The sequence below is a fragment of the Mobula birostris genome, chromosome 15, assembly GCF_030028105.1.
Source record: "Mobula birostris isolate sMobBir1 chromosome 15, sMobBir1.hap1, whole genome shotgun sequence".
In the NCBI taxonomy this organism is placed as follows: domain Eukaryota; kingdom Metazoa; phylum Chordata; class Chondrichthyes; order Myliobatiformes; family Myliobatidae; genus Mobula; species Mobula birostris.
Genome location: NC_092384.1, coordinates 80,337,223 through 80,361,494, shown reverse-complemented (window position 1 = coordinate 80,361,494; position 24,272 = coordinate 80,337,223). Strand labels below are relative to the sequence as shown.

The following is a 24,272-nucleotide window of genomic DNA, read 5'->3' as shown; positions in this document are numbered from 1 at the left end:
ACTCCGGAGAAACATTGTATCATTTCTTAATGTATGTATGCATTTCTAAATGACAATAAAAGAGGACGGACTGTTCTCATAATCTAATCTAATCTAAATTCCATCTATCATTTTTCAGCCCATTTTTCCAGCTGATGCAGATCTCACTGCAGGCCATGATCACTTTCCTCACTGTCCACTACACTCCCAATCTTGGTGTCATCTGCAAATTTGATGATCCAGTTAACCGCATTATCATCCAGATCGTTGATAGAGATGACAAACAACAACGGACCAGCACTGATCCCTGTGGCACTCCATTCGTCACAGGCCTCCAGTCAGAGAGGGAACTCTGTACGACCACTCTCTGGCTTCTTCCACAAGGCCGATGTCTAATCCAGTTTACCACCTCATACTGAATGCTGAACAACTGAACCTTCTTGATCAGCCTCCAATGTGGGACGTTGTCAAATGCCTTACTAACGTCCATGCGGAGAACTTCCGCTGCCTTGCCTTCATCCACTTTCCTGGTCATTTCCTCAGAAAACTCTATAACATTGGTTAGACGTGACTACCACACACCACACGCCATGCTCTTTTCACGCTGCTGTCCTCAGGGAGAAGGTGAAAGTACCTCAGGACTTACACCACCAGTTTCAGAACAGTTACTACCCCTCAACCATCAGCTCTTGAACAAAAGGGGATAACTACACTCGTTCTATTTCTGGTGTTCCCACAACCCATGGTCTCACTTTAAGGACTCTTTATCTTGTTATTTTGTGCTCATTATTTATTGCTATTTCTTTATATTCGCATTTGCACAGTTAGTTGCCCATTGATCCTGTTTACAGTTACGGTTCACAAACAAGAGAAAATCTGCAGATGCTGGAAGTTTGAGCAACACACACAAAGTGCTAGAGGAACTCGCAGGCCAGGCAGCATCTATGGCCGAAATGTTGACCGCACTTTTTTCCATAAATGCTGCCAGGCCTGCTGAGTTCCTCTAGCATTTTGTGTGTATTGCTACAGTTACTGTTCCATAGAATTGCTAAGTGTGCCACAGAAAAAGAATCTCAGAGTTGTATGTGGTGACATGTATTCACTCTGATAATAAAAAGAACTTTGAACTTTTGAAGCCACGCTGACTATCCTGAGTCAGTCCATGTCTCTATTCAAATACTTATATATCCGGTCCCTTTCAATAGCTTTCCCACAACTGATGTCAGACTCACTGGCCTATAATTTCTTGGTTTCTATTTAGAGCCTTTTTCAGCATCAGAATAACACTGGCTATCGGTACCTCTCCTGTTGCAAAGGATGTTTTAAATATCTCTGCTGGGGCATCGGCTATTTCTGCACTTGCCTCCTGCAGGGTTCGAGGGAACACCTGCTCAGGCCCTGGGGATTCATCCACCCTGAATGGCTTCAGGGTAGCAAGCACATCCTCCTCTCTAATCTGTACAGGTTCCATGACAATGTTGCTGCTGTACCTCATTTTTATAGACTCTGTGTCCATCTCCTGAGTCAATACAGATGCAACGAATGCACTTAAGATTCCGCGCCCCCCCATGTTTTAGTTCTGCACGGGGATTGCCTTCTGGTCTTCCAGAGGATCAATTTTGTCTCTTGTAATCCTTTTGTTCTTAACATATCTGTAGAATCTCTTAGGATTGTCTTTCACCTTGTCCACTACAGCAACTTCCTGACTGATTTCTTAAGTGTTCTCTTGCATTTCCTGTATTCCATAAGCACTTCATTTGTTCCTACTTGCCAATACCTGTTAGGCACCTCCTTTTTCCTCTTAACCAGAGCCTCCATATCTCTTGAAAACCAATGTTCCCTATATTTGTTATCTTTACCTTTTATTCTGACAGACACATACGAGCTTTGTACTCTCAAAATTTCATTTTTGAAGGCTTCCACTTTCCAAGTACACCTTTGCCAGAAAACAGCGTGTCCCAATCAACACTTTTCAAATCATTTCTAATGCCATCAAAACTGGCCTTTCACCAATTTAGAATCTCAACCCACAGACCAGACCTATCTCTTTGCATATTTATTTTCAAACTAATGGTATTGTTGTGTTACGTGTCCACAGTTTCATCTTCCTGGGAGTCCGTAGTTTAATTTACTGTGGACGTCAAGTGTCCCTAGTTTTCTTTTACCGGGAGTCCACAGTTTCGTTTCTGTGAGCATTACCTTATGACATATGCCGACAGGATAAAAGAAATGTGCACATTTTGCTGAAAGGGAGCCGAAGGAAAAAGAGAGAGAGTGAAGATCGCAGGCTTCAAGCTATCTGGGAACAGCTCACGATCGAGAAGGGTAAAGTCTAATGCTTACCCAGACCCAAAGGATTGGGTTAATCAGCGGCACACTGTGCATTGTGGAGACGTGTCTGTCCTTCGTATGATCCATGGGTGTGGATTTCGTGACAGTCACTTTGTGAAATCGCTCTTCGTGGACTTCGGAACAGTATTCCTCGGCTGAGATCTTCAGTAACCGTTTCTTCGTTCGCTAGCCGTGGAATCTTTGGAATTCTTTGTGATTGCCTTGTCACTGCATTGTGAATCCACAAGTCTCTCCTCTCACCTATTTCGTGAATTACTTGGATTCTCTGAACTGCCACTTTAAGACTGTGCTTGAGTAAGATTTGTTAAGAACAGGTTCTAAGTTTGACTGTAGGTAAGCTATAGACGCATAACACTGTTAATTTCTGGTTAAGAAAGTAGTTTATTTAATTTTCTATGTTTTTGAGTAGATGAAAATAAATATAGTGGTTTTAATATTAAAACCTGACTCAATTTGTCATCTCTTGCTGCTGGTACGTTACAAAGTCATGACAGCTGTCACTCGATACAAAATGTTCCCATACACGAACGTCTGTCACCTGCCCTGCCTCATTCCCTAATAGATGATCCAGTATTGCACACTCTCTCGTCGGGACTTCTGCATACTGATGAAGGAAACTTTCCTGAACACATTTGACAAATGGTTTCCTATCAAGTCCTTTTACAGAATGGGATTCCCGGTCGATGTGGAAAGATTAAATCACTTACTATAACAACCTTAAGTTTCTTGCAACAGTCTGCAATTTCTTTGCAAATTTGTTCCTCTAATTCCCTAGGACTGTTGTGTGGTTTGTAATATACCCCATTAACATGATCAGAGATTAAGGGAGCTAGGGCTTTACTCTTTGGAGAGGAGGAGGATGAGAGGAGACATGATAGAGGTGTACAAGATAATAAGAGGAATAGATAGAGTGGATAGCCAGCGCCTCTTCCCCAGGGCACCACTGCTCAATACATGAGGACATGGCTTTAAGGTAAGGGGTGGGAAGTTCAAGGGGGATATTAGAGGAAGGTTTTTTATTCAGAGAGTGGTTGGTGCATGGAATGCACTGCCTGAGTCAGTGGTGGAGGCAGATGCACTAGTGAAGTTTAAGAGACTACTAGACAGGTATATGGAGGAATCTAAGGTGGGGGCTTATATGGGAGGCAGGGTTTGAGAGTCGGCACAACATTGTGGGCCGAAGGGCCTGTACTGTGCTGTACTGTTCTATGTTCTATGTTCATATCTTTTTATTCCTCAGTTGCATCCATAACGCCTCACTAGATGAGTTCTCCAATCTGTCCTGACTGAGGACCGCCGTAACATTTTCTCTGACTAGTAACGCCACCCCTCTGTTACAAGGGATGAGGCGAATCCCATTGCAGGACACAGGCACGGAGATAGAGTTAGGATGCGGATGCGGATGCGGGTGTGAGTGTTGAACCACAAACTGGAGGGAGAGCAGGAAGGCAGGAAACAGGCAAAACGTGAAAGACTCAAAGAGACAGAGTCTCACAGTCGAACCTCGGAATTGAAGTCGAACTAGAAAATTTATCTTGACACGAAGAGGCTGAGTTTCTCAGGTAGTTCTCGATACTGAAGCAAGACTCAGAACCCACTTTCCTAAGCGGCCGGGAAACATTGATTACCCACACAGGCAAAACCAATGATCTAGCAACTAGTGGGTGCTAAACTGGAGTTCTTATGCTGCAGGTCATGATGAAAACCAGGTGTATCGCCATTAAGGGAGATTAGGAGAAAATAGGGAATTAACGGTCAGAGCCGTGGCACAACCAAAGGGAATAGGAGCAAATGGGGAATTAACGGTCGGGACTGTGACACCCTCCTCCTTTTAATCCCTTTCACTCTGTTACATCTGAAACAACAGAAGCCTGGAATATTGAGCTTCCAGTCTTGCTCTCCTCAACCAAGTCTCACTAATGGCTACAACATCATAATTCCAAGTGTTGATCCATGCCCTGAGCTGATCCAGCTTTCCTACGATACTTCTTACATTGAAATATATGCAGCTCAGGATACCAGTCACACCATGCTCAACCTTTTCATTCCTGACTTTGTCGAAGGTCTTACCAACATCTGCCTTCACAACCTCTCCACTAACTGTTCTGGCACTCTGGTTCCCATCCCCCTGCAACTCTAGTTTAAATCCCACTGTGCAGTATGAACAAATCTTCCCACTAGGCTATCAGTCCCCCTCCAGTTCAGGGGCAAACCGACCCTTCTGTACAGGTTCCACCTTCCCCGCAAGAGAACCCAATGATCCAAAAATCTTATGACCTCCCTCCTACACCAACTCCTTAGCCACATACTAAACTGTATAATCTTCCTAGTTCTGGCCTCACTAGCACGTGGCACTGGTAGCAATCCCGAGGTCACAACCCTGATGGTCCTACCCTTTAACTTCGCACCTAACTCCCTGAACTCACTTTGTAGAACTTCATCACTTGTCCTGCCCATGTCATTGGTATCTACATGGACCACAAGTCTGGCTGTTCACTCTCCCACTTAAGAATGCTGATGACTCGATCTGAGATATCCTGGGCTTTGGTATCTGGGAGGCAAGATGCCATCTGGGAATCCTGTTCTTGCCCACTGAACCATCTGTCTATTCCCCTAACTAAAGAATCTCCATTTACCACAGTGTCCCTCTTCTCCCTCCTTCCTGCCTGGCTCAGAAAACCATACTCAGTACCAGAGTCCCGACCACTGTGACTTTCCTCTGTTAGGTCAAACCCCCCAACAGTATCCAAATTGATGTACCTGTTGTGGAGGGGGATGGCCACAGGGGTATTTTGCACTGGCTCCTTAACCTCTTTCCCCTTCCTGACTGTCACCCAGTTTCCTGTTTCCTGCACCTTGGGTGTAACTACCTCTTTATTTGTCCTCCATCATCCCTTCAGCTTCCCGAATGATCTAGAGTTCATCCAGTTCCAGTTCCAACTCCCCAACGCGGATTATGAGAAGCTGCAGCTGGATGCACTTCTTACAGTTGTGGTGGTCAGGGATACTGTGGGTCTCCCTAACTTCCCACAGACTGCGAGAGGAGCTGTGAGGGAGGGTTTAAAAATTTGGCAGAGGTAAGGGAACCAGAGTGATAGGGCTGAGGAAGGGGAAAACAGAAATAAATCAAAGATAGCATGCTACAGAGATGATAGAACGGACAGGCAGGAGATGAGGCATAATCACAGCTAGTGGGATGAGTTACAGGGCAAAAGAGGCATGGTACAGTTAAAACAGAAAGCAACAAATACTGGACTGAAAGTGTCACATGCAGCATAAGAAATAAAAGGGATGATCTTGAAATTCAGCTACATTTTGGCAAGTATGATGTTGTGGCCATCTCTGGAACTTAGCTAAAGGATGGCTGCCATTGGGAGTTGAATGTCCAAGGATATACGGTGTATCAGAAAGACAGGTTAGTAGGCAGAGGGGGTGGTGTGGCCCTGTGTATAAGAAATAATATTAAATCATTAGAAAGGGATGACATAAGATCAGAAGGTGTAGAGTCTCTATGGGTTGAGTTAAGAAATTGCAAAGGTAAAAGGACCCTAATGGCAGTTGTATACAGGCCTCCAAACAGCAGCCAGGATGTGGATTACAAATTACAGGAGGAGATAGAAAAGGCGTGTCAAACGGGCAATGTCATGATAATCGTTGGGCATTTTAACATGAAAGTGGATTGGGAAAACCAGGCCAGTACTGGACCTCAAGAGAGAGAATTTGTAGAATGTCTAAGGGATGGCTTTTTAGAACAGCTTGTTGTTGAGCCCACTAGGGGATCAGCTGTGCTGGATTAGGTGTTGTGCAATGATCTGGCGGTGATAAGAGAACTTAAGGTTAAGGAACCCTAAGGGAACAGTGATCACAATATGATCGAGTTCACTTTGAAATTTGAGAAGGAGAAACTAAATTCCAATGTATCATTATTTCAGTGGAATAAAGGAAATTACAATGGCATGAGAGGGGAACTGTCCAAGGTTGACTGGAAAGAGACACTAGCAGGAAGGACAGCAGAGCACCAATGGCTGGAGTTTCTGTGAAAAATGAGGGAAGTACAAGACAGATATATTCCAAATAAGAAGAAATTTTCTAATGTAAGAAGGACACTACCGTGGCTGACAAGTGATGTCAGAGGCAAAGTAAAAGCAAAAGAGAGGGCATACAAGGAAGCCAAAGCTAGTGGGAAGATAGAGGATTGGGTAGCTTTTAAAAACTTGCAGAAGGAAACTAAGGAGATCATAAGGAAGAAGAAGATGAATTATGAAAAGAAACTGGCGACTAACATCAAAGAAGATACTAAAAGCTTTTTTAAGTATATAAAGGGTGCAAGAGAGTTGAGGGTAGATATAGGACCAATAAAAAATGATGCTGGAGATATTGTAATGAGAGATGCAGAGATGGCAGAGGAACTGAATGCGTATTTTGCATCAGTCTTCACAGTGGAAAATGTCTGCAGTATATTGGACATTCAAGAGTGTCAGGGAAGTGAAGTATGTGCAGTGAAGATTACGACTGAGAAGGTGCTCAGGAAGCTTAATGGTCTGAGGGTGGATAAATCTCCTGGACCTGATGGAATGCACCGTCAGGTTCTGAAGGAAGTAGCTGAAGAGATTGCGGAGGCATTAACGATGATCTTTTAAGAATCGATAGGTTCTGGCATTGTACCGCATGACTGGAAAATTGGAAATGGTACTCTGCTATTTAAGAAGGGTGGGAGGCGGCAGAAAGGAACCTATAGACCAGGAAGCCTGACATCAGTGGTTGGGAAGTTGTTGGAATCGATTGTTAGGGATGAGATTACAGAATACCCGGAAGCATATAAACAAGATAGGCCAAAGCCAGCATGGTTTCCTGAAAGGAAAATCCTGCCTGACTAACCTACTGCAATTCTTTGAGGAAATTACAAGCAGGGTAGACAAAGGAGATGCAGTAGAGGTGGTGTACTTGGATTTCCAGAAGGCCTTTGACAAGGTGCCACACATAAGGCTGCTTAGTAAGGTAAGAGTCCATGGAATTACAGAGGAGTTACTTGCATGGGTGAAGCATTGGCTGTTCGGCAGAAAACAGAGAGTGGGAATAAAGGGATCCTATTCTGGCTGGCTGCCGGTTATCAGTGGATTTCCACAGGGGTCGGTGTTGAGACCGCTGCTTTTTACAATGTATGTCAATGATTTGGACTATGGGATTAATGGATTTGTGCCTGAATTTGCCGATGATACAAAGATAGGTGGAAGAGCAGGTAGTGTTGAGGAAACAGAGAGCCTGCAGAGAGACTTAGATAGTTTAGGGCAGACAACCCCAATAGGCAGACCGTGGGCCAGGTCCGGACCGTGAGAACTAAATGCCTGGACTGCGCCGACCCATTGGCACTTGCGTGAACGCACCTGTCATAACATGCAAATAAAGCGTGCGCTGCTCTAATTTATTTTAACCTCATCCCACACCATACCCTTGACCTACACTCCCGTAGAGCGCGCGACCTACTGCGCGCTCTCTACAGTCAACTAGACAGCGGCATGCACCAGCTACCCGCCTGTCATCTAAGCGAATTGTTACCAGCAGTAAGTCACGAACCCTAAACCAAGAACAACATGGCCTGCGCGAAAAAGTGCAAAGTTGACCAGGAAAACCGTCAGTTCAAATCTGATTGGACCGATCAGTTTTGTTTTATTTTACCGGACCATGCCAATGCTAAACCGATATGCTTAAGATGCATGCAGTCCGTAGCTGTCTGCAAATCAGAAAATCTAAAGCAGCACTTCAACACTCTGCATGCTACCAGTTTTAATGCCAACTACGCTGCAAAATCAGATCAACGCAAACGAAAAATTGCAAATATGATAACATACAAGCACTCTGTTTCTACTATCTGTAAGTCAACATCTGCACAAGAAAGTGCAACAGCTGCATCGTTGCATGTGTCATGGAACCTTGCCAAAGCTAAGAAGCTATTCGCTGATGCCAAGTTGATTAAAACATGTACAATTGGTATGGTTGGCGAAGTTTTAAGTCATGATGAGAAAACCAAGAAAACGGTTGTGGAGCTGTTAAAGACAGTGCCATTGTCAGCTAACACGGCAACAAGAAGAGCAGAAGTTTTAGAGGAGGAGTGTTTTTCCAATCTACTCACTGATTTGGAGAAAGCAGAAGCCATATCAATAGCCATAGACTCGTCTTGTGACTGAACCGATATGGAAGAGTTATCCGTGTTCACAAGATTTTTTTGATGGGAAGACCTTTCGGGAAGAGCTACTTTGTTTGCTTCCTCTGCCTCGGCTCACAACTAGAGAAATAATTTTTAATGATTGACATGGTTATTTGAGAAGAATAGCTTGGATGTGAGCAAAATTATGTCCGTTGTCACTAATGGGGCTCCGTCAATGGTGGGACAACACAAGGGCTTGGTAAGCAGGTTTGCTGCTGTTAACCCAGCACTCTTGGCATTTCATTGCATTATTCACATATCAATGTTGTGTGCTAAATTGTGTGAGGAAATGAAAAAGGTGATGGATACTGTGACGAAACTGGTAAATTTTGTTCCTGAGAGTTCTAGTCTGCAACATCGCCTTTTCAGAGCATTGCTGGAGGAAATGTCAGCGGAACACAAAGATCTTTTGCTGCATAATGATGTTCGCTGGCTGAGCAAAGGCCGTGTGTTGGAGAGGATGTGCGACCTGCGCCATGAGCTTGTGTCATTTTTATCCAGCCTGCAGAGCCAAAAAGCCCAAGCATTTAAGAGGTTTTTAAGTGACAACAAGGTGATGGCACCTGTTCTTTTCTTGTGTGACGTCATGTCTCATCTAATTCAACTTAATCTGCAATTACCAAGGCAACAACCACACTGTTGCAGACATGTACGAGGCAATTGAAGCTTTCCGGTCAAAGCTGAACCTTTTGGAGCGAGACATTCACAGGAGAAAGTTGCACTTTCCACGTCTGCGGGAGCATTGCGAGAAGAACAAAATGCGGGAGGATCCAGTGATGGAGGACTTCGTGATGAGCCTGGCAGAAAACTTCAGGGAAGGATTTGAAAGCTCTCCTAAACTCTCAGGTGACATCCTCCTCTTCCTGAGACAGCCGTTCTCCGTTTCAGCTGACGGCCAGTGGACTGCAGAGACCAAAAGGCTGGTGCCTTCCATAGATGAGGCAACTCTTCAGAAGGAGGTTTTGGAAATGGGAACATCTGATTTGCTCAAAGCACAACACAAGGTCGTTGGGGTGAGTGTTGCATTAACGTGGTTCCCCAAGCTCAATTCAGAAACACGAGAGCTATTGCAATGCTCCTACTCACACTGCTCCCCTCCATGTACACATGTGAGTCATCGTTTTCTTCAATGAACTCTATCAAGAACCAGGACAGGAACAGACTCTCCAATGCACACCTTGGCCAGTGCCTCAGGATTGCCATGACAGAATACAGGCCCGACATCAGAAGGATTGCCTCATCCCGTCGTTGTCACTTCTCTCACTGATTGGTGTGTGAATCAATTTATGTTTGTCCATTTGTCAATCTTATTGTGGTATAATAATATTACAACAACAATAATACTGATAATTTCATTTATAGCTACACTTCATACTTCAAATGCTATATAGCTTAATTAAAAAGAACAAATAGATTAAATGAGAGAACAGAAACAGTGGAAAAGGCGGTACTACTAAAACTCTTTGTGCGGAAGAGAAGTGGTGAAGACTACTGTGTTTACAGAGTGAGTGTGTGTGTGTGTGTGTGTATGTATTTTAAGTCCCAGATGAGTTCTCAATGTGACAGCTGACAGTTGTGATAGTTAGAGTCATAATTAAATAGTTGGTTTTGGACTTATTTTGTTTCAAGGGTGCATTTTTTTTTCTTGTGTGACCCACAACACAGGCTTTGAGAATCCCAGACCTAAATTATTACTACTACTATTACTACTACTACTACTAATAATAATAATAATGGAAATAGCAGCAACAACAACATCTGCCCATAAAACAATTTACTGGCGCGATGAAGAAAAACCCTGGACCCTTGGCTTGGCATGCTTGACATAACTTGGCCCTTGTGGAAAACTAATTGGGGAACCCTGGTTTAGGGGAATGGGCAAAGAAGTGGCAAATGAAATACAATGTTGGAAAGTGTATGGTCATGCACTTTGGCGGAAGAAATAAACGGGCAGACTATTATTTAGATGGGGAGAGAATTCAAAATGCAGAGAAGCAAAGGGATTTGGGAGTCCTTGTGCAGCGTTATGCACAATAGGCAGTGATTTAAACAGAGAGAGGAGAAATGGGTTAAAAATTCTATATCTGAATGCACGAAGTGTCAGAAATAAGGCGGATGAGCTTGAAGCTCAGGTGCGAATGGGTAACGATGATGTTGTTGGGATAACGGAGACATGGCTGCAGGGGGATCAGGCCTGGGAATTGAATATACAGGGGTATACGTGCTATCAAAGGGACAGAAAGGTGGGCAGAGGGGGTGGGGTGGCCCTGTTGGTGAGGAATGATATTCAATCCCTTGCAAGGGGGGACATAGAATCAGGAGAAGTAGAGTCAGTGTGGATCGAACTGAGGAACAGTAAGGGCAAAAAGACCCTAATAGGTGTTATCTACAGGCCCCCAAACAGTAGCATGGATATTGGGTGCAAGTTGAATAGGGAGTTAACAATGGCATGTGGCAAAGGAAATGTCGCAGTAGTTATGGGGGATTTCAACATGCAGGTGAACTGGGAAAATCAGGTTGGTACTGGACCCCAGGATAGGGAGTTTGTAGAGTGCCTACGGGATGCATTTTTGGAGCAGCTTGTATGAAAGCCGACCTGGGATAAGGCTATTCTGGATTTAGTGTTGTGCAATGAACAGGATTTGATAAGTGACCTTGAAGTAAAGGAGCCATTAGGAGGTAGTGACCATAATATGATAAGTTTTTATCTGCAAGTTGAGAGGGATAAGGGCAGGTCAGAAGTGTCAGTATTGCAGTTGAACAAAGGAGACTATGGAGTCATGAGGGAGGAGCTGGCCAAAGTTGACTGGTCGAATATCCAAGCAGAAAAGACAGTGGAACAGCAATGGCAGGTATTCTTGGGAATAATGCATAAGGTGCAAAATCAGTTCATCCCCCGGAGAAGGAAGGATTCAAAGGGGAGAAAGTGGCCACAGTGGTTGACAAAGGAAGTCAGAGATAGCATAGCATTAAAAAAGAAGTATAACAGATCTAAGGTGAGTGAGAAGACGGATGATTGGGAAATTTTTAAGGAGCAACAGAACTTAACTAAAAAGGCAATACGGGGAGAAAAAATGAGGTATGAACGCAAGGTAGCTAGGAATATAAAGGAGGATAGCAAAAGTTTTTTTAGGTATATGAAGAGAAGGAAGATAGTAAAAAACAATGTTGGGCCCTTGAAGAATGAATTGGGAGAAATTGTTATGGGAAACAGAGAAATGGCAGACAAATTTAATAAGTACTTTGGATCTGTCTTCACTAGGGAAGACACAAGCAATCTCCCAGATTTATGGATGGGCCAAGGACATAGGGTAACAGAGGAACTGAAACAGATTGACATTAGGAAGGAAACGGTGATGAGTAGACTGATGGGACTGAAGGCTAACAAATCCCCAGGTCCAGATGGTCTGCATCCTAGGGTACTAAAGGAGGTGGCTCTGGAAATTGCGGATGCATTGGTGATCATTTTCCAATGTTCCTTAGATTCAGGATCAGTTCCTGAGGATTGGCGAATGGCTAATGTTATCCCACTTTTTAAGAAAGGAGAGAGGGAGAAAACAGAGAACTATCGCCCTGTTAGCCTAACATCAGTAGTGGGGAAAATGCTAGAGTCCATTATTAAAGATGAAATAGCAGCATATCTTGATAGCAGTGATAGGATTGGGCCGAGCCAGCATGGATTTACCAAGGGCAAATCATGCTTGACTAATCTATTGGAGTTTTTTGAGGATGTAACCAGGAAGATAGATGCAGGAGATCCAGTGGGTGTGGTGTACCTTGACTTTCAGAAGGCATTCGATAAGGTACCACATAGGAGATTGGTGGGTAAAATCAGAGCTCATGGCATTGGGGGGAGGATATTGACATGGATAGAAAACTGGTTTGCAGATAGAAAGCAAAGGATGGCAGTGAATGGGTGTTTCTCGGAATGGCAGGTGGTGACTAGTGGGGTGCCACAGGGCTCGGTATTGGGACCACAGCCGTTTACGATTTACGTCAATGATTTAAAGGAAGGCATTGTGAATAACATCAGCAAGTTTGCTGATGATACTAAGCTGGGTGGCAGTGTGACATGTGATGAGGATGTTAGGAGAATTCAAGGTGATTTAGATAGGCTGGGTGAGTGGGCAGCAACTTGGCAGGTGGTGTTCAATGTGAATAAGTGTGAGGTTATTCACTTTGGGAGCAAGAACAGGAAGGCAGATTATTATCTGAACGGTGTGGAGTTAGGTAAGGGTGAAATACAAAGAGATCTAGGAGTACTTGTTCATCAGTCTCTGAAGGTGAATGAGCAAGTGCAGCAGGCAGTGAAGAAGGCTAATGGAATGTTGTAAAGCAAATCTCTTACTAACTCTGCCTTCAGTTAGTCCTGACGAAGGGTCTCGGCCTGAAACGTCGACTGTACCTCTTCCTAGAGATGCTGCCTCACCTGCTGCGTTCACCAGCAACTTTGATGTGTGTTGTTAATGGAATGTTGGCCTTTATTACAAAGGGAATTGAGTACAAGAGCAAGGAAATCCTTTTGCATTTGTAGAGGGCCCTGGTGAGACCACACCTGGAGTATTGTGTGCAGTTTTGGTCTCCAGGGTTAAGGAAGGACATCCTGGCTGTGGAGGAGGTGCAGCATAGGTTCACTAGGTTAATTCCTGGGATGTCCAGACTGTCTTACGCAGAGAGGTTAGGCAGACTCTGGAATTAAGGAGATTGAGGGGGGGATCTGATTGAGAAATATAAGATTATTAAGAGATTGGACAAGATAGAGGCAGGAAATATGTTCCAGATGCTGGGAGAGTCCAGTACCAGAGGGCATGGTTTAAGAATAAGGAGTAGGTCATTTAGGACAGAGTTGAGGAGGAACTTCTTCTCCCAGAGAGTTGTGGAGGTGTGGAACGCGCTGCCTCAGAAGGCAGTGGAGGCCAATTCTCTGGATGCTTTCAAGAAGGAGCTAGATAGGTATCCTATGGATAGGGGAATCAAGGGTTATGGGGACAAGGCAGGAACCGGGTATTGATAGTAGATGATCAGCCATGATCTCAGAATGGCGGTGCAGGCTCAAAGGGCCGAATGGTCTACTTCTGCACCTATTGTCTATTGTCTAAAGGTTAACCTCCAGGTTGAGTCGGTTGTGAAGAAGGTGAAGCAAGGTTGGCATTCATTTCTAGAGGTATAGAATATAAGAGCAGGGATGTGACATTGAGGCTCTGTAAGGCACTCGTGAGACCACACTTGGAGTATTGTGCACAGTTTTGGGCTCCTTATTTTAGAAAGGATATACTGACATTGGAGAGGGTTCAGAGGAGATTCACGAGAATGATTCCAGGAATGAAAGGCTTACCATATGAGGAACGTTTGGCAGCTCTTGGGCTGTATTCCCTGGAGTTCAGGAGAATGAGGGGGGATCTGATAGAAACATTTCAAATATTAAAAGGCCTGAACAGATTAGATATGGCAAAGTTATTTCCCATGGTAGGGGAGTCCAGGACAAGAGGGCAAGACTTCAGGATTGAAGGGCATCCATTTAGAACTGACTGGAAGAATTGGATCAGCCATGATTGAATGGTGGAGCAGACTCGATGGCCCAAATAGCCTACTTCTGCCCCTATATCTTATGATCATTCCACCATCCTGCCTGGCATCTTTAATGTCCCAGCAGAGCAGATATAAAGAAGGGAATAACAAAAATTTAATGTCAGCTTTTCTTTTCTTTCTCTGACTGAAGCCTCTTTTTGCAGAAGCCTCAATATCACCACTCTGACTCTGTTCATAGATGACAACCACTGCGATGATAGCTACTGTGCTTGCTTCTGCATTCCTTTAATTTCCTCTTGTTAATCAATCCCAAACACAGAGCGGTCATTGGTCAAAGCTCTGTTACGCTGGCGTACCCTGCTGCTGCCTTTTCCTACTTGAACAGTGGAAGTGTGTGGAATCACCTCCACTCCAACTTCCAATGTCAGGATTGGTCGCTGGTGAAAACTCTATTACTCTGCTATGCCCTGCCGCTGCTTTTTTCTATTTGGGCAGTGGATTTGAGTGAAATCCTGTTCCCTCAAACTTCTGATGTATAGATTGGTCACTGGTGAAAGCTCTATTCAATCATTGAGGGATCTCGCTGAAACTTGTTGAACCTTGAAAAGTCTAGATACAGTGGACATGGAGGGGGGAGTGTAGGACAAAAGGACTAGAGGGAGGTGCATTTGGAATGGAATTCATTGCCACAGACAGCAGTGGAGGTCATGTCACTGGGTATGTTTAAAGCGGACATTGATAGATCCTTGATTTGTCAGGAGGTCAAAGGTACGGGGAGAATGCAGGAGAACAGGATTGAAAGGGATAATAAATCAGCTATGAGGGAATGGTGGAGCAGACTTAATGGACTGAATAGCCTAATTTGCTCCGATGTCTTATGGCCTAAACACAGACTGACATACAGCTTTGTGCAAAAGAAGACAAATTGCACAAATAGAAAAAATACTGAGAAGATGAGTTCCAAGTGAGTCTGTAGGTTTTGGAAACAGTTCAGGAGTTGAAGTGAGTGAAGTTCAGAGATGAGATTGGATAGAAGCTCACGAGTTGTGATGCACTTATGATCATTCTGGAGGTCTCCCTGTCCAGTCCGTTCTCCCAGCCTGGTGGACTCCACACCTGGAAGCAGATAACAGTGAAAATTGATGACCAGTGGGTACATTGCTAGTTTCAACATTCAGGATTGTCTGATGCCATTTCCTGGACACAAGTGTAAGGAGAACAAAATAATTTTTACTGCAGAACTGATGAAGCACAAGAAAACACAAATAAGATAAAAAATATGATAATAAAAACACAATAAATATAAATACATCAGATGGCTTATACACATAGACTGATTATATGTACATGAAGTAACACTCAGCACAGGAGTATCTGTACATAAGGTGACTGACAGGAAATGATAAAGTAGTGGTGATTGGGGGTGTGGAGGTGTTGATCAGCCTTACCGCTTGATGAAAGTAACCGTTTTGAGTTTGGTGGTCCTGGTGGGCATAGATGACAGACTGCAGCCAGTGATCAAGGAGAGTGGCTTGATCCAAAGCTGGCTAAGTTTCATTGTCTCAGCCAATGAAAGAGCTGTGGGGTGGAAATCATAGCTGGGCTCTTGGCAAAGATTCAGCAATAAGCAAAGAATTCCTGATGAAAACTGCAACAAAATTCCCAATGAACTTCAGATTCAGATTTATTTATCACACGTACATCAAAACATACAGTGAAGTGTGTCATTTGCATTAACAACCAACACTTAAGAAGGCGTATGGTGTGTTGGCCTTCATCAACTGTGTGATTGAGTTCAAGAGTTGTGAGGTAATGTTACAGCTATATAAGACCTTAGTTAGACCCAGCTTGGAGTACTGCGTTCATTTCTGGTCACCTCACTACAGGAAGGATGTGGATACCATAGAGAGAGTGCAGAGGAGATTTACTAGGATGTTGCCTGAATTTGAGAGCACCCCTTATGAGAATAGGTTGTGTGAACTCGGCCTTTTCTCCTTGCAGCGAAGGGGGATGAGAGGTGACCTGATAGAGGTGCATAAGATGATGAGAAGCATTGATTGTGGGCATAGTCAGAGGCTTTCTCCCAGGGCTGAAATAGTTAACACTAGAGGGAACCATTTTAAGGTGCTTGGACGTAGGTACAAGGGGCATGTTAGAGGCAAGTTTTTCACACAAAGAGTGCTGGGTGTCAGCAACAGTGGTAGGGGTGGATAAAATAGGGTCTTTTAAGAGACACTTAGATAGATACATGGAGCTTAGAAAAATAGAGGGTAATGCGGTAGGGAAATCCGAGGCAGCTTCTAGAGCAGGTTACATGGTTGGCACAACATTGTGGGCCGAAGGGCCTGTAATGTCCAGTAGGTTTCTATGTTCTATATTCTCACATGACTAAGGATGTTCTGGGGGCAGCCCACAAGTATGGCCACACATTCTGGCATCAACACAGCTTTCCCACGATCCTCAGCAGAACAACACAAAACAAACCATGTTCCTTCCTCCCATCCAACACACACACACACACACACACACACACACACACACACACACACAGACACACACACACACAAAGAGTCCTCTAATCCCAGGCATGTCTGCTTTCAGCCTCCAGTTAACTCGCAGATTTGCAGAAAATGGGCCCTCAACTTCTCGAGCAGAATCTCAGAAAATCACAGACCCGGCCATTGGGCCTTAATTTCTGGACTTCTGATTGACTCTTGGTCTCTGATCTGAACTTCTGATTGAACCTGAATGAAGTCTGAACTCCAGGGCTCAAAGGCCGGTCTCGTCGATGACAGGACCTGAACACGAATCTCAAACTTGGAACTCTCACTTAAGATACAAATGATAATGATTAAATAGGCAGTGAAATGATAGATGGAACTTGAGCCTACAGCGGTGATGTACTCAGGAGCGAGTCTGACAGCGGTGATGTACTCGGGAGTGAATCCGACAGGAATGATGTACTCGGGAGTGAGTCCGACAGCGGTGATGTACTCGGGAGTGAATCCGACAGGAATGATGTACTCGGGAGTGAGTCCGACAGCGGTGATGTACTTGGGAGTGAGTCCGACAGGGGTGATGTACTCGGGAGTGAGTCCGACAGGGTAGATGTACTCGGGAGTGAATCCGACAGGGATGATGTACTCGGGAGTGAGTCCGACAGCGGTGATGTACTCGGGAGTGAAACCCTCGGGAGTGAGACGACAGGGGTGATGTACTCGGGAGTGAATCCGACAGGGATGATGTACTCGGGAGTGAGTCCGACAGCGGTGATGTACTCGGGAGTGAAACCCTCGGGAGTGAGTCCGACAGGGGTGATGTACTCGGGAGTGAATCCGACAGGGATGATGTACTCGGGAGTGAGTCCGACAGCGGTGATGTACTCGGGAGTGAATCCCTCAGGAGTGAGTCCGACAGGGGTGATGTACTCGGGACTGAATCCGACAGGGGTGATGTACTCGGGAGTGAGTCCGACAGGGGTGATGTACTCGGGAGTGAGTCCGACAGCGGTGATGTACTCGGGAGCGAGTCCGACGGGGGCGACGTGCTCGGGAGCGAGTCCGACGGGGGCGACGTGCTCGGGAGCGAGTCCGACGGGGGAGACGTGCTCGGGAGCGAGTCCGACGGGGGCGACGTGCTCGGGAGCGAGTCCGACGGGGGCGACGTGCTCGGGAGCGAGTCCGACGGGGGCGACGTGCTCGGGAGGGAGTCCAACGGGGGCGAGTCCGACGGGGGTGACGTGCTCGGGAGCGAGTCCGACGGGGGCGATGTACTCCCGGGAGTGAGTCCGACAGGGGCGATGTACTCAGGAGTGAATCCGACGGGGCTGATGTACTTGGAACATAATCCGACCGGGGTGATGTACTCGGGAGTGAATCCGACAGGGGTGATGTACTCGGGAGCGAGTCCGACAGCGGTGATGTACTCGGGAGTGAGTCCGACAGGGGTGATGTACTTGGGAGTGAATCCGACAGGGGTGATGTACTCAGGAGTGAATCCGACAGGGGTGATGTACTCAGGAGTGAATCCGACAGGGGTGATGTACTCAGGAGTGAGTCCGACTCGGGAGTGAATCCGACAGGGCTGATGTACTCGGGAGTGAGTCCAACAGCGGTGATGTACTCAGGAGTGAGTCCGACTCGGGAGTGAATCCGACAGGGCTGATGTACTCGGGAGTGAGTCCGACAGCGGTGATGTACTCGGGAGTGAGTCCGACAGCGGTGATGTACTCGGGAGTGAATCCGACAGGGGCGATGTACTCGGGAGTGAATCCGACAGGGGCGATGTACTCGGGAGTGAATCCGACAGGGGTAATGTACTCGAGAGTGAATCCAACAGGGCTGATGTACTCGGGAATGAGTCCGACAGGGGTGATGTACTCAGGAGCGAATCTGAAAGAGGTGATGTACTGGGGAGTGAATCCGACAGGGGTGATGTATTTCATCGTCGTAAGGTCGCATCTGGAATTTCCAGTTGGCGGACGACTTCCCTCCACGCCGTTCTGTCCCACACTTGTCCATAACATCCCTAGTCTTGATCAGCCTGGTCCAATCCTTGATGTTATCTAGCCACGTCGTTCTTTGCCTTCTTCTTCCTTTCTTTCCCTCCACCTTTCCATATAGCAAGTCCGACAAGATGTTATCCCTCCATGTAACGTGTCCACAATAAGCAACTTTTAACTTCATAATCTTCTTCAGCAATATCTGTGGTCTATCAACTTCGGACAAAACCCTTTCATCTGAAACTTTCTCTACCCAGCTGATCTTCAACATTCATCAATAGCACCACATTTCAGAAGCATTAATTCGTTTCATGTCATCCTTCTTCAGGGTCTGTGTTTCTGATCCATACCTCAGCACTGACCACACGTAACACTCGAGGAAGCGGATTCTAATTTGGATGTCTACCTTCCGATTGCATAGTAGATCTTTTAGCTTCATGAACTGGGTCTTAGCCATACCTATTTTCCTTCTGATCTTAATTCACATCTTCTGTCATCTGTCAGACAACTGCCAAGATACTCAAACTTTGCACCTGTTCAATGTCTTGTCCATTCACTTGTAATGATACCATCATGAATAAGTCTTTAGTGTTTGTTTTGCTTACCACCATCGATTTTGTTTTCTTCGGGCTGATTTTAAGTCCGTAGTCAAGGCTTTTCTCATTCACTTTATTCAGCATAATTTGCAGTTCGCATTCGCTGTCAGCTAACAACGCGGTGTTGTCCGCATACCTGATGTCACCCACCTTCCGACCTCCGATTGGAATACCTGTCTCCTGATGGTCACATTCCCGAAAAATCCATTCTCCGTAGAGGTTGAACAAATCCCGCGATCCAACACAGCCTTGCCTTACGCCTTGTTTAATACATGCCCAAGGTGATAGCTCATTTTCTACCCTGACTGCCGCTTTCTGTTTCCAATACGTTCCTTATTATCTAAACATTCTCCCATCCCAGATCATACTTGTTCAGCACCTCTATTACTTTCTCGTGTCTTACTTTACCAAAAGCCTTTTCATAGTCAATAAAGCATAAGTAGATGATCTTTTGTGCCTCAATGCATCTCTCCATGATGTTTCTCATCGCAAATATTCCTTCACTTTTTCCTGAGCCTTTACGAAAACCAAACTGCATTTCTCCAATTTCATCGCTGATTGTACCTCTCATTCTGCCGAACACTATTTTCAAGAGTAGCTTGACACAGTGAGACATTATGCTTATCGTCCTGTGTTCATTACATTTTATCGTCCATGGCTTCTTTCGTAAGGCGATAAATACCGATTTGAGAAAGTCCTCCAGAAGATTTCCTGTCATATAACTGTTGTTTAATATCGCTAAAAGGTTCGTTTTTCCCTTCGGACCAAGTGATTTCAGAATTTCAGTGGAAATCTTATCTTCACCGGCCGCCTTTCTGACTTTTAGACTCCAAATCGCACTTTCCATCTCTGACATCAATATTTTAGGTTGATTAGTCATTTGATTTAATTCTGGTAAATCCTCAATCCTGCTATCTTCAAATAATTCTGAGATGTACTCAACCCACCTGTCCATGATCTCTTCTTTTTCATGGCATGGATTACCACTACCATCTTCGACACACACAGCTGACGGCATGGTCCTCTTTAATTTCGTCATATCCTTTACCTTTTGGTGAAGGCCCCTATAACCATAACTTCGTTCGTACTGCTCAATTTCTTCACACTGTTCATTCATCCAATTCTCTTTCGCTTCCTTACATTTTCTTTGGATCAAGCGGTGTAGGACTTTGTATTGTTCATTATCCCGATGTTCCACTTTTCTTCTTTCTTCAGTTAACTTCCTCAGCTCATCGGTGAACCAAGGGTTATGTCTTTTGCTCTTTTTCCAAAAACCCAAAGTCTTTTCCGCAACTTCTGTCACTGTTGTTTTAAACTCTTCCCATATGCTCTCCACTGCCATGTTGGTACACTTGTCATCTTAAGATTGAAAATCTATTCTCCGTTTCGACCAAATATTCAATCTTTTTTGCTTCATCCGTAATGAGTAAATCAAAATCTATCTTATTTGGTGGTTTGGCCTTTCTCATCTTCTTCAAATGCACACTCATGTCCAATACCACAGGGTTGGGATCTGTATAACAGTCGGCACCAGGGTAAGTTTTCACCTGCTTCCCTCCACTCCTGAATCAATTGGGTACTAAAATATAGTCAATTTGGTTTTTTACTGACCCATCAGGACTGGTCCATGTGTACAGTCTCTGTTTTGGCCGACTGTACCAGGTGTTCGCAATCATTAGTTTGTTAGTTTTTGCAAATTCGACCAGTCTTTCTCCATGGTCATTTCTTTCCCCAAGTCCGAAGGGTCCTACAGTCAAAACTTCTCTTGTGTGGCCAACTTTGGGATTAAAATCACCAAGAATCACGGTTACTTCATTGTTTTTAGTCTTTTTCATTAGCCTTACAACTTCTCCGCAGACCATATCGACTTCATGATCGTCATAGTCCGTGGTTGGCATATAGACCTGTACGATGTTAATGTCTAATGGTTTAGCCGAGATTTTAATCATCATCACTCTTTCGTTAATGGATTCACTGCCTTTGATAGTTCTTGCTGTTTCCTTGTCTACCAAAATTCCAACTCCGTGCTTACGTTCACTTCCTCCTGAATAGGTCAATTGGTATCCGTCATCCCTTTTGAGCTATCCCCCCTGTCCATCTCGTTTCACATAGTCTGAGTATGTTCATCTTCAATCTTTTCATTTCCATAACCATATTTTCTAGTTTACCTCGTATAAGAAGAGATCTAATATTCCACGTAGCTATCCTGACATGAGGTTTTCACTTGATGATGACCCTGGTAGCCTCATTCCTACTGTTGCCGGACGCGACTCCATTACTGTTATTCGTGGCTCCGTTAATGTCGTTGTTTTGATCCTTTATTGAGACTGACATATTGGGAGATTATGTCCTTGGCAGGTTACAGCAGGGGTTTGCCTTTTCCTTCTGCTGGGTGAGTTTAACGAGATCGCCACCTTGGTAGATCATCTGCTTGCAAAGCAACCATCGTCTTCCAAGGTTGTAGCTTTTCTGCCGTCCCCACCAGTCTCCTGCTGGGTCCGCTGCTGGCCATCGCTCGTAACCCCGAGCAAGGGACCCTTACCAGGTGCTACCAGCTGGGTCAGCTGGATCTGGGGCGAATCGCAACGGAAGGATCGACCGCACCCTTAGGCCAACTTAAGGCCCTGCTACACGGGTTTACTTGACACAAATACAAAAAATTAAAAGTTAAAAATTAAAATGACAGCAAATAAAACTTCATTAATGAGGGTAATGTGGGAGGATACCCGAGCTTCACAGCACCACGCCACCTCTCCTGGGTCGGCCCGGTGAAAGTCGAAGTCATTGGTGGTGCTGTCCCACTCCTTTTTGGAGGCCTGGACACTGGAGAGGCCGCTCCCCAACCCGGAGGGAGCAGAAGCCCGGCCCTGGCACACAGAGACACCCGCGGCCCCAGGACAAGTATAGGTGGGGCCTCCGCAGCCTTGGCGCCGCGCTTCCGCTTCACTTGAGAAACGGCAGCCGCGTAACAAACAACAGCCAAGGGCAAAACTCCTGAATCTCCAGGCCCCACCTTGCCGGTGTTTGCTGTCCCTCCGGTGGTCTGTGGAACAGTGTTCTGTCACTCAGTTCCATGTGCAGAGCCCTGATACTGCCCACTGGGACAGAGCGGCCCACTGGGACACAGCGGCCCACTGGGGACAGAGCGGCCCACTGGGGACAGAGCGGCCCACTGCAGTCACTCACACTCACACTAGCTTGGGATGTACTTGGGAGGATGAGAAAGGGTAGAACGTGAGTCCTTCACTGAGGGCATGTTGATGCTTGTGAAACTTCGGTGTGTGCAGGGTAGTCGGGGATGAGAATTGATGACAACCAGTACTACCTACAGTGGCAGAGATGGCACAGTAGCAAACTGGTTAATGTAACGCTTTACAGTGCCGGTGACCCAGCTTTTGTTTAAAGATTGGTTTCATTTCTCACATACAGTTCTGTGCAAAAGTCTAAGACATATATATATCTAGAGTGCCTGAGACTTTTGAAGAGTACTGTAGCGATTTACTGTTTTGCAGGATACTGTTGCAGTAAAATCAAAACAAGTTTCATGACATATGTGAGTGATGACAGACATGATTCTGATATGGGTCTCTAATATGGACTGGGAGTAGGAAGGGGACATGGACAGGGAGAGGACGATTATGGTCTGGAAAAGGAGAAGGGAGAGGTGAGGGAACAGGAAGGACCAGAGTGACATGGTGGGGGGGGGGGTGTGTAAAATTAGCTGAAAGTTAGATAAATTAATGTTCATGCTATCAGGCTGGAGGCTACCCAGGTGGAATATGAGGTGTTGCTCCTCCAAACTGAGTTCGGCCTCATTCTGGCAGTGGAGGTCCGGCTGCATCTGGACTTAAACTGATCTGGAGATACAAAATACTGCAGGTGCCGAAATGTAGAGCAAAAGAAATGCTGGAGGAACTCAGTGGGCCAAGCAGCATCTGTGGAGGCAGAGGGAGGGTCAAGGTTTAGGGCGGCAACCCTACAACAAGATTAAATTGATAAATTTGATCTTACCCTTGACATTAACCAACCAGCTTCGTGATTGGTCATTCCCAACAAGTAGGGGACCACAGTCATTTCTTTGGCTTCAAAGACCTGCTTGGCATTTTTCGTTAGGAAGATCCCATCCACCACTATAGGTGAAATCATCTGTTTGGAAAAATAAGGCAGAAAAGTTTAACTGGGGCAATCAGTGTCAAAAACAGAGCAGAATAGTTCAAACACGAGATGGATTTACACACTCCCCTGAATACGAAGCTTTCTTTGGTCAAGAAAGCACAACAGCATGCTGAGGAGATTGAGACATAAAAGGTCCTTCCTGACCAGCTGCATCACCATCTGGTTTGGGAATTGCAAGGCATCTGAACACAAGTCCTGACAAAGGGTTGAAAGGATGACTGAGAGGATCATTGATTGATCTACTTAGTGATACACTGTGGATTAGGCCCAACAGCCCTTCGAGCCTTGCTGCCCAGCAACCCCCGACAAACCCGAGCTAAATCATGGGACAACTTACAATGACCAGTTAACCTACCCTGTACGTCTTTGGACTGGGGGTGGGGGAAGAGAACTGGAGACCCAGAGAAAAATCACATCTTCCTCGGGGAGGACGTACAGAACTCCTTGCAGAATGGCACCAGGATTGAACGCCGAGCCCCAGAACACACCAAGGTGTAATAATATCACACTAACAGCTACACTACATCGATGTCTCATTCCTGCCCATCAGAGATATTCATCAGGAGCGCTACGTACACAGGGCTCTTAACATTCTGAATGATCCCTCCCATCCGTCCAACAGTCTCTTTGACCTCCTACCATCAGGCAGGAGGTACAGTAGCATTAGGACGAGACCTGTTCGGATGGGAAACAGCTTCTTCCCCCAGGCTGTGAGACACCTGAACTCACTACCACCACCCAGGCCTCATCACGTATGAAGTGCCAGTCGTGTTAAACTGTTTACAATTTAAAATTGTGTCTTAAACCATCTCATTATTTGTTAATATATGTGTGGTAATATTACTTTGTGTTGTGTCTAAATTATAGAGAGAGGTAGTTACACCCAAGGTGCAGGACAAAGGAAACCGGATGACAGCCAGTAAGGGGAAAGGGG

At 45.3% G+C, this 24,272-nt stretch overlaps 1 protein-coding gene across 2 annotated transcripts in view; it reads right to left on the bottom strand.

Moving 5' to 3' along the window:
* LOC140210751 (fatty acyl-CoA hydrolase precursor, medium chain-like) overlaps positions 1 to 24,272 on the bottom strand; it is a 95,786-nt gene that overhangs the window by 28,327 nt on the left and 43,187 nt on the right. For both annotated transcript variants that reach the window (XM_072279991.1, XM_072279992.1), the window contains exons 8-9: positions 23,174 to 23,308; positions 15,107 to 15,181 (exon numbers count right to left, since the gene is read on the bottom strand). In XM_072279991.1, the coding sequence (XP_072136092.1) occupies positions 15,107 to 15,181; positions 23,174 to 23,308 (210 nt within the window). The remainder of the gene's footprint in view (positions 1 to 15,106; positions 15,182 to 23,173; positions 23,309 to 24,272) is intronic.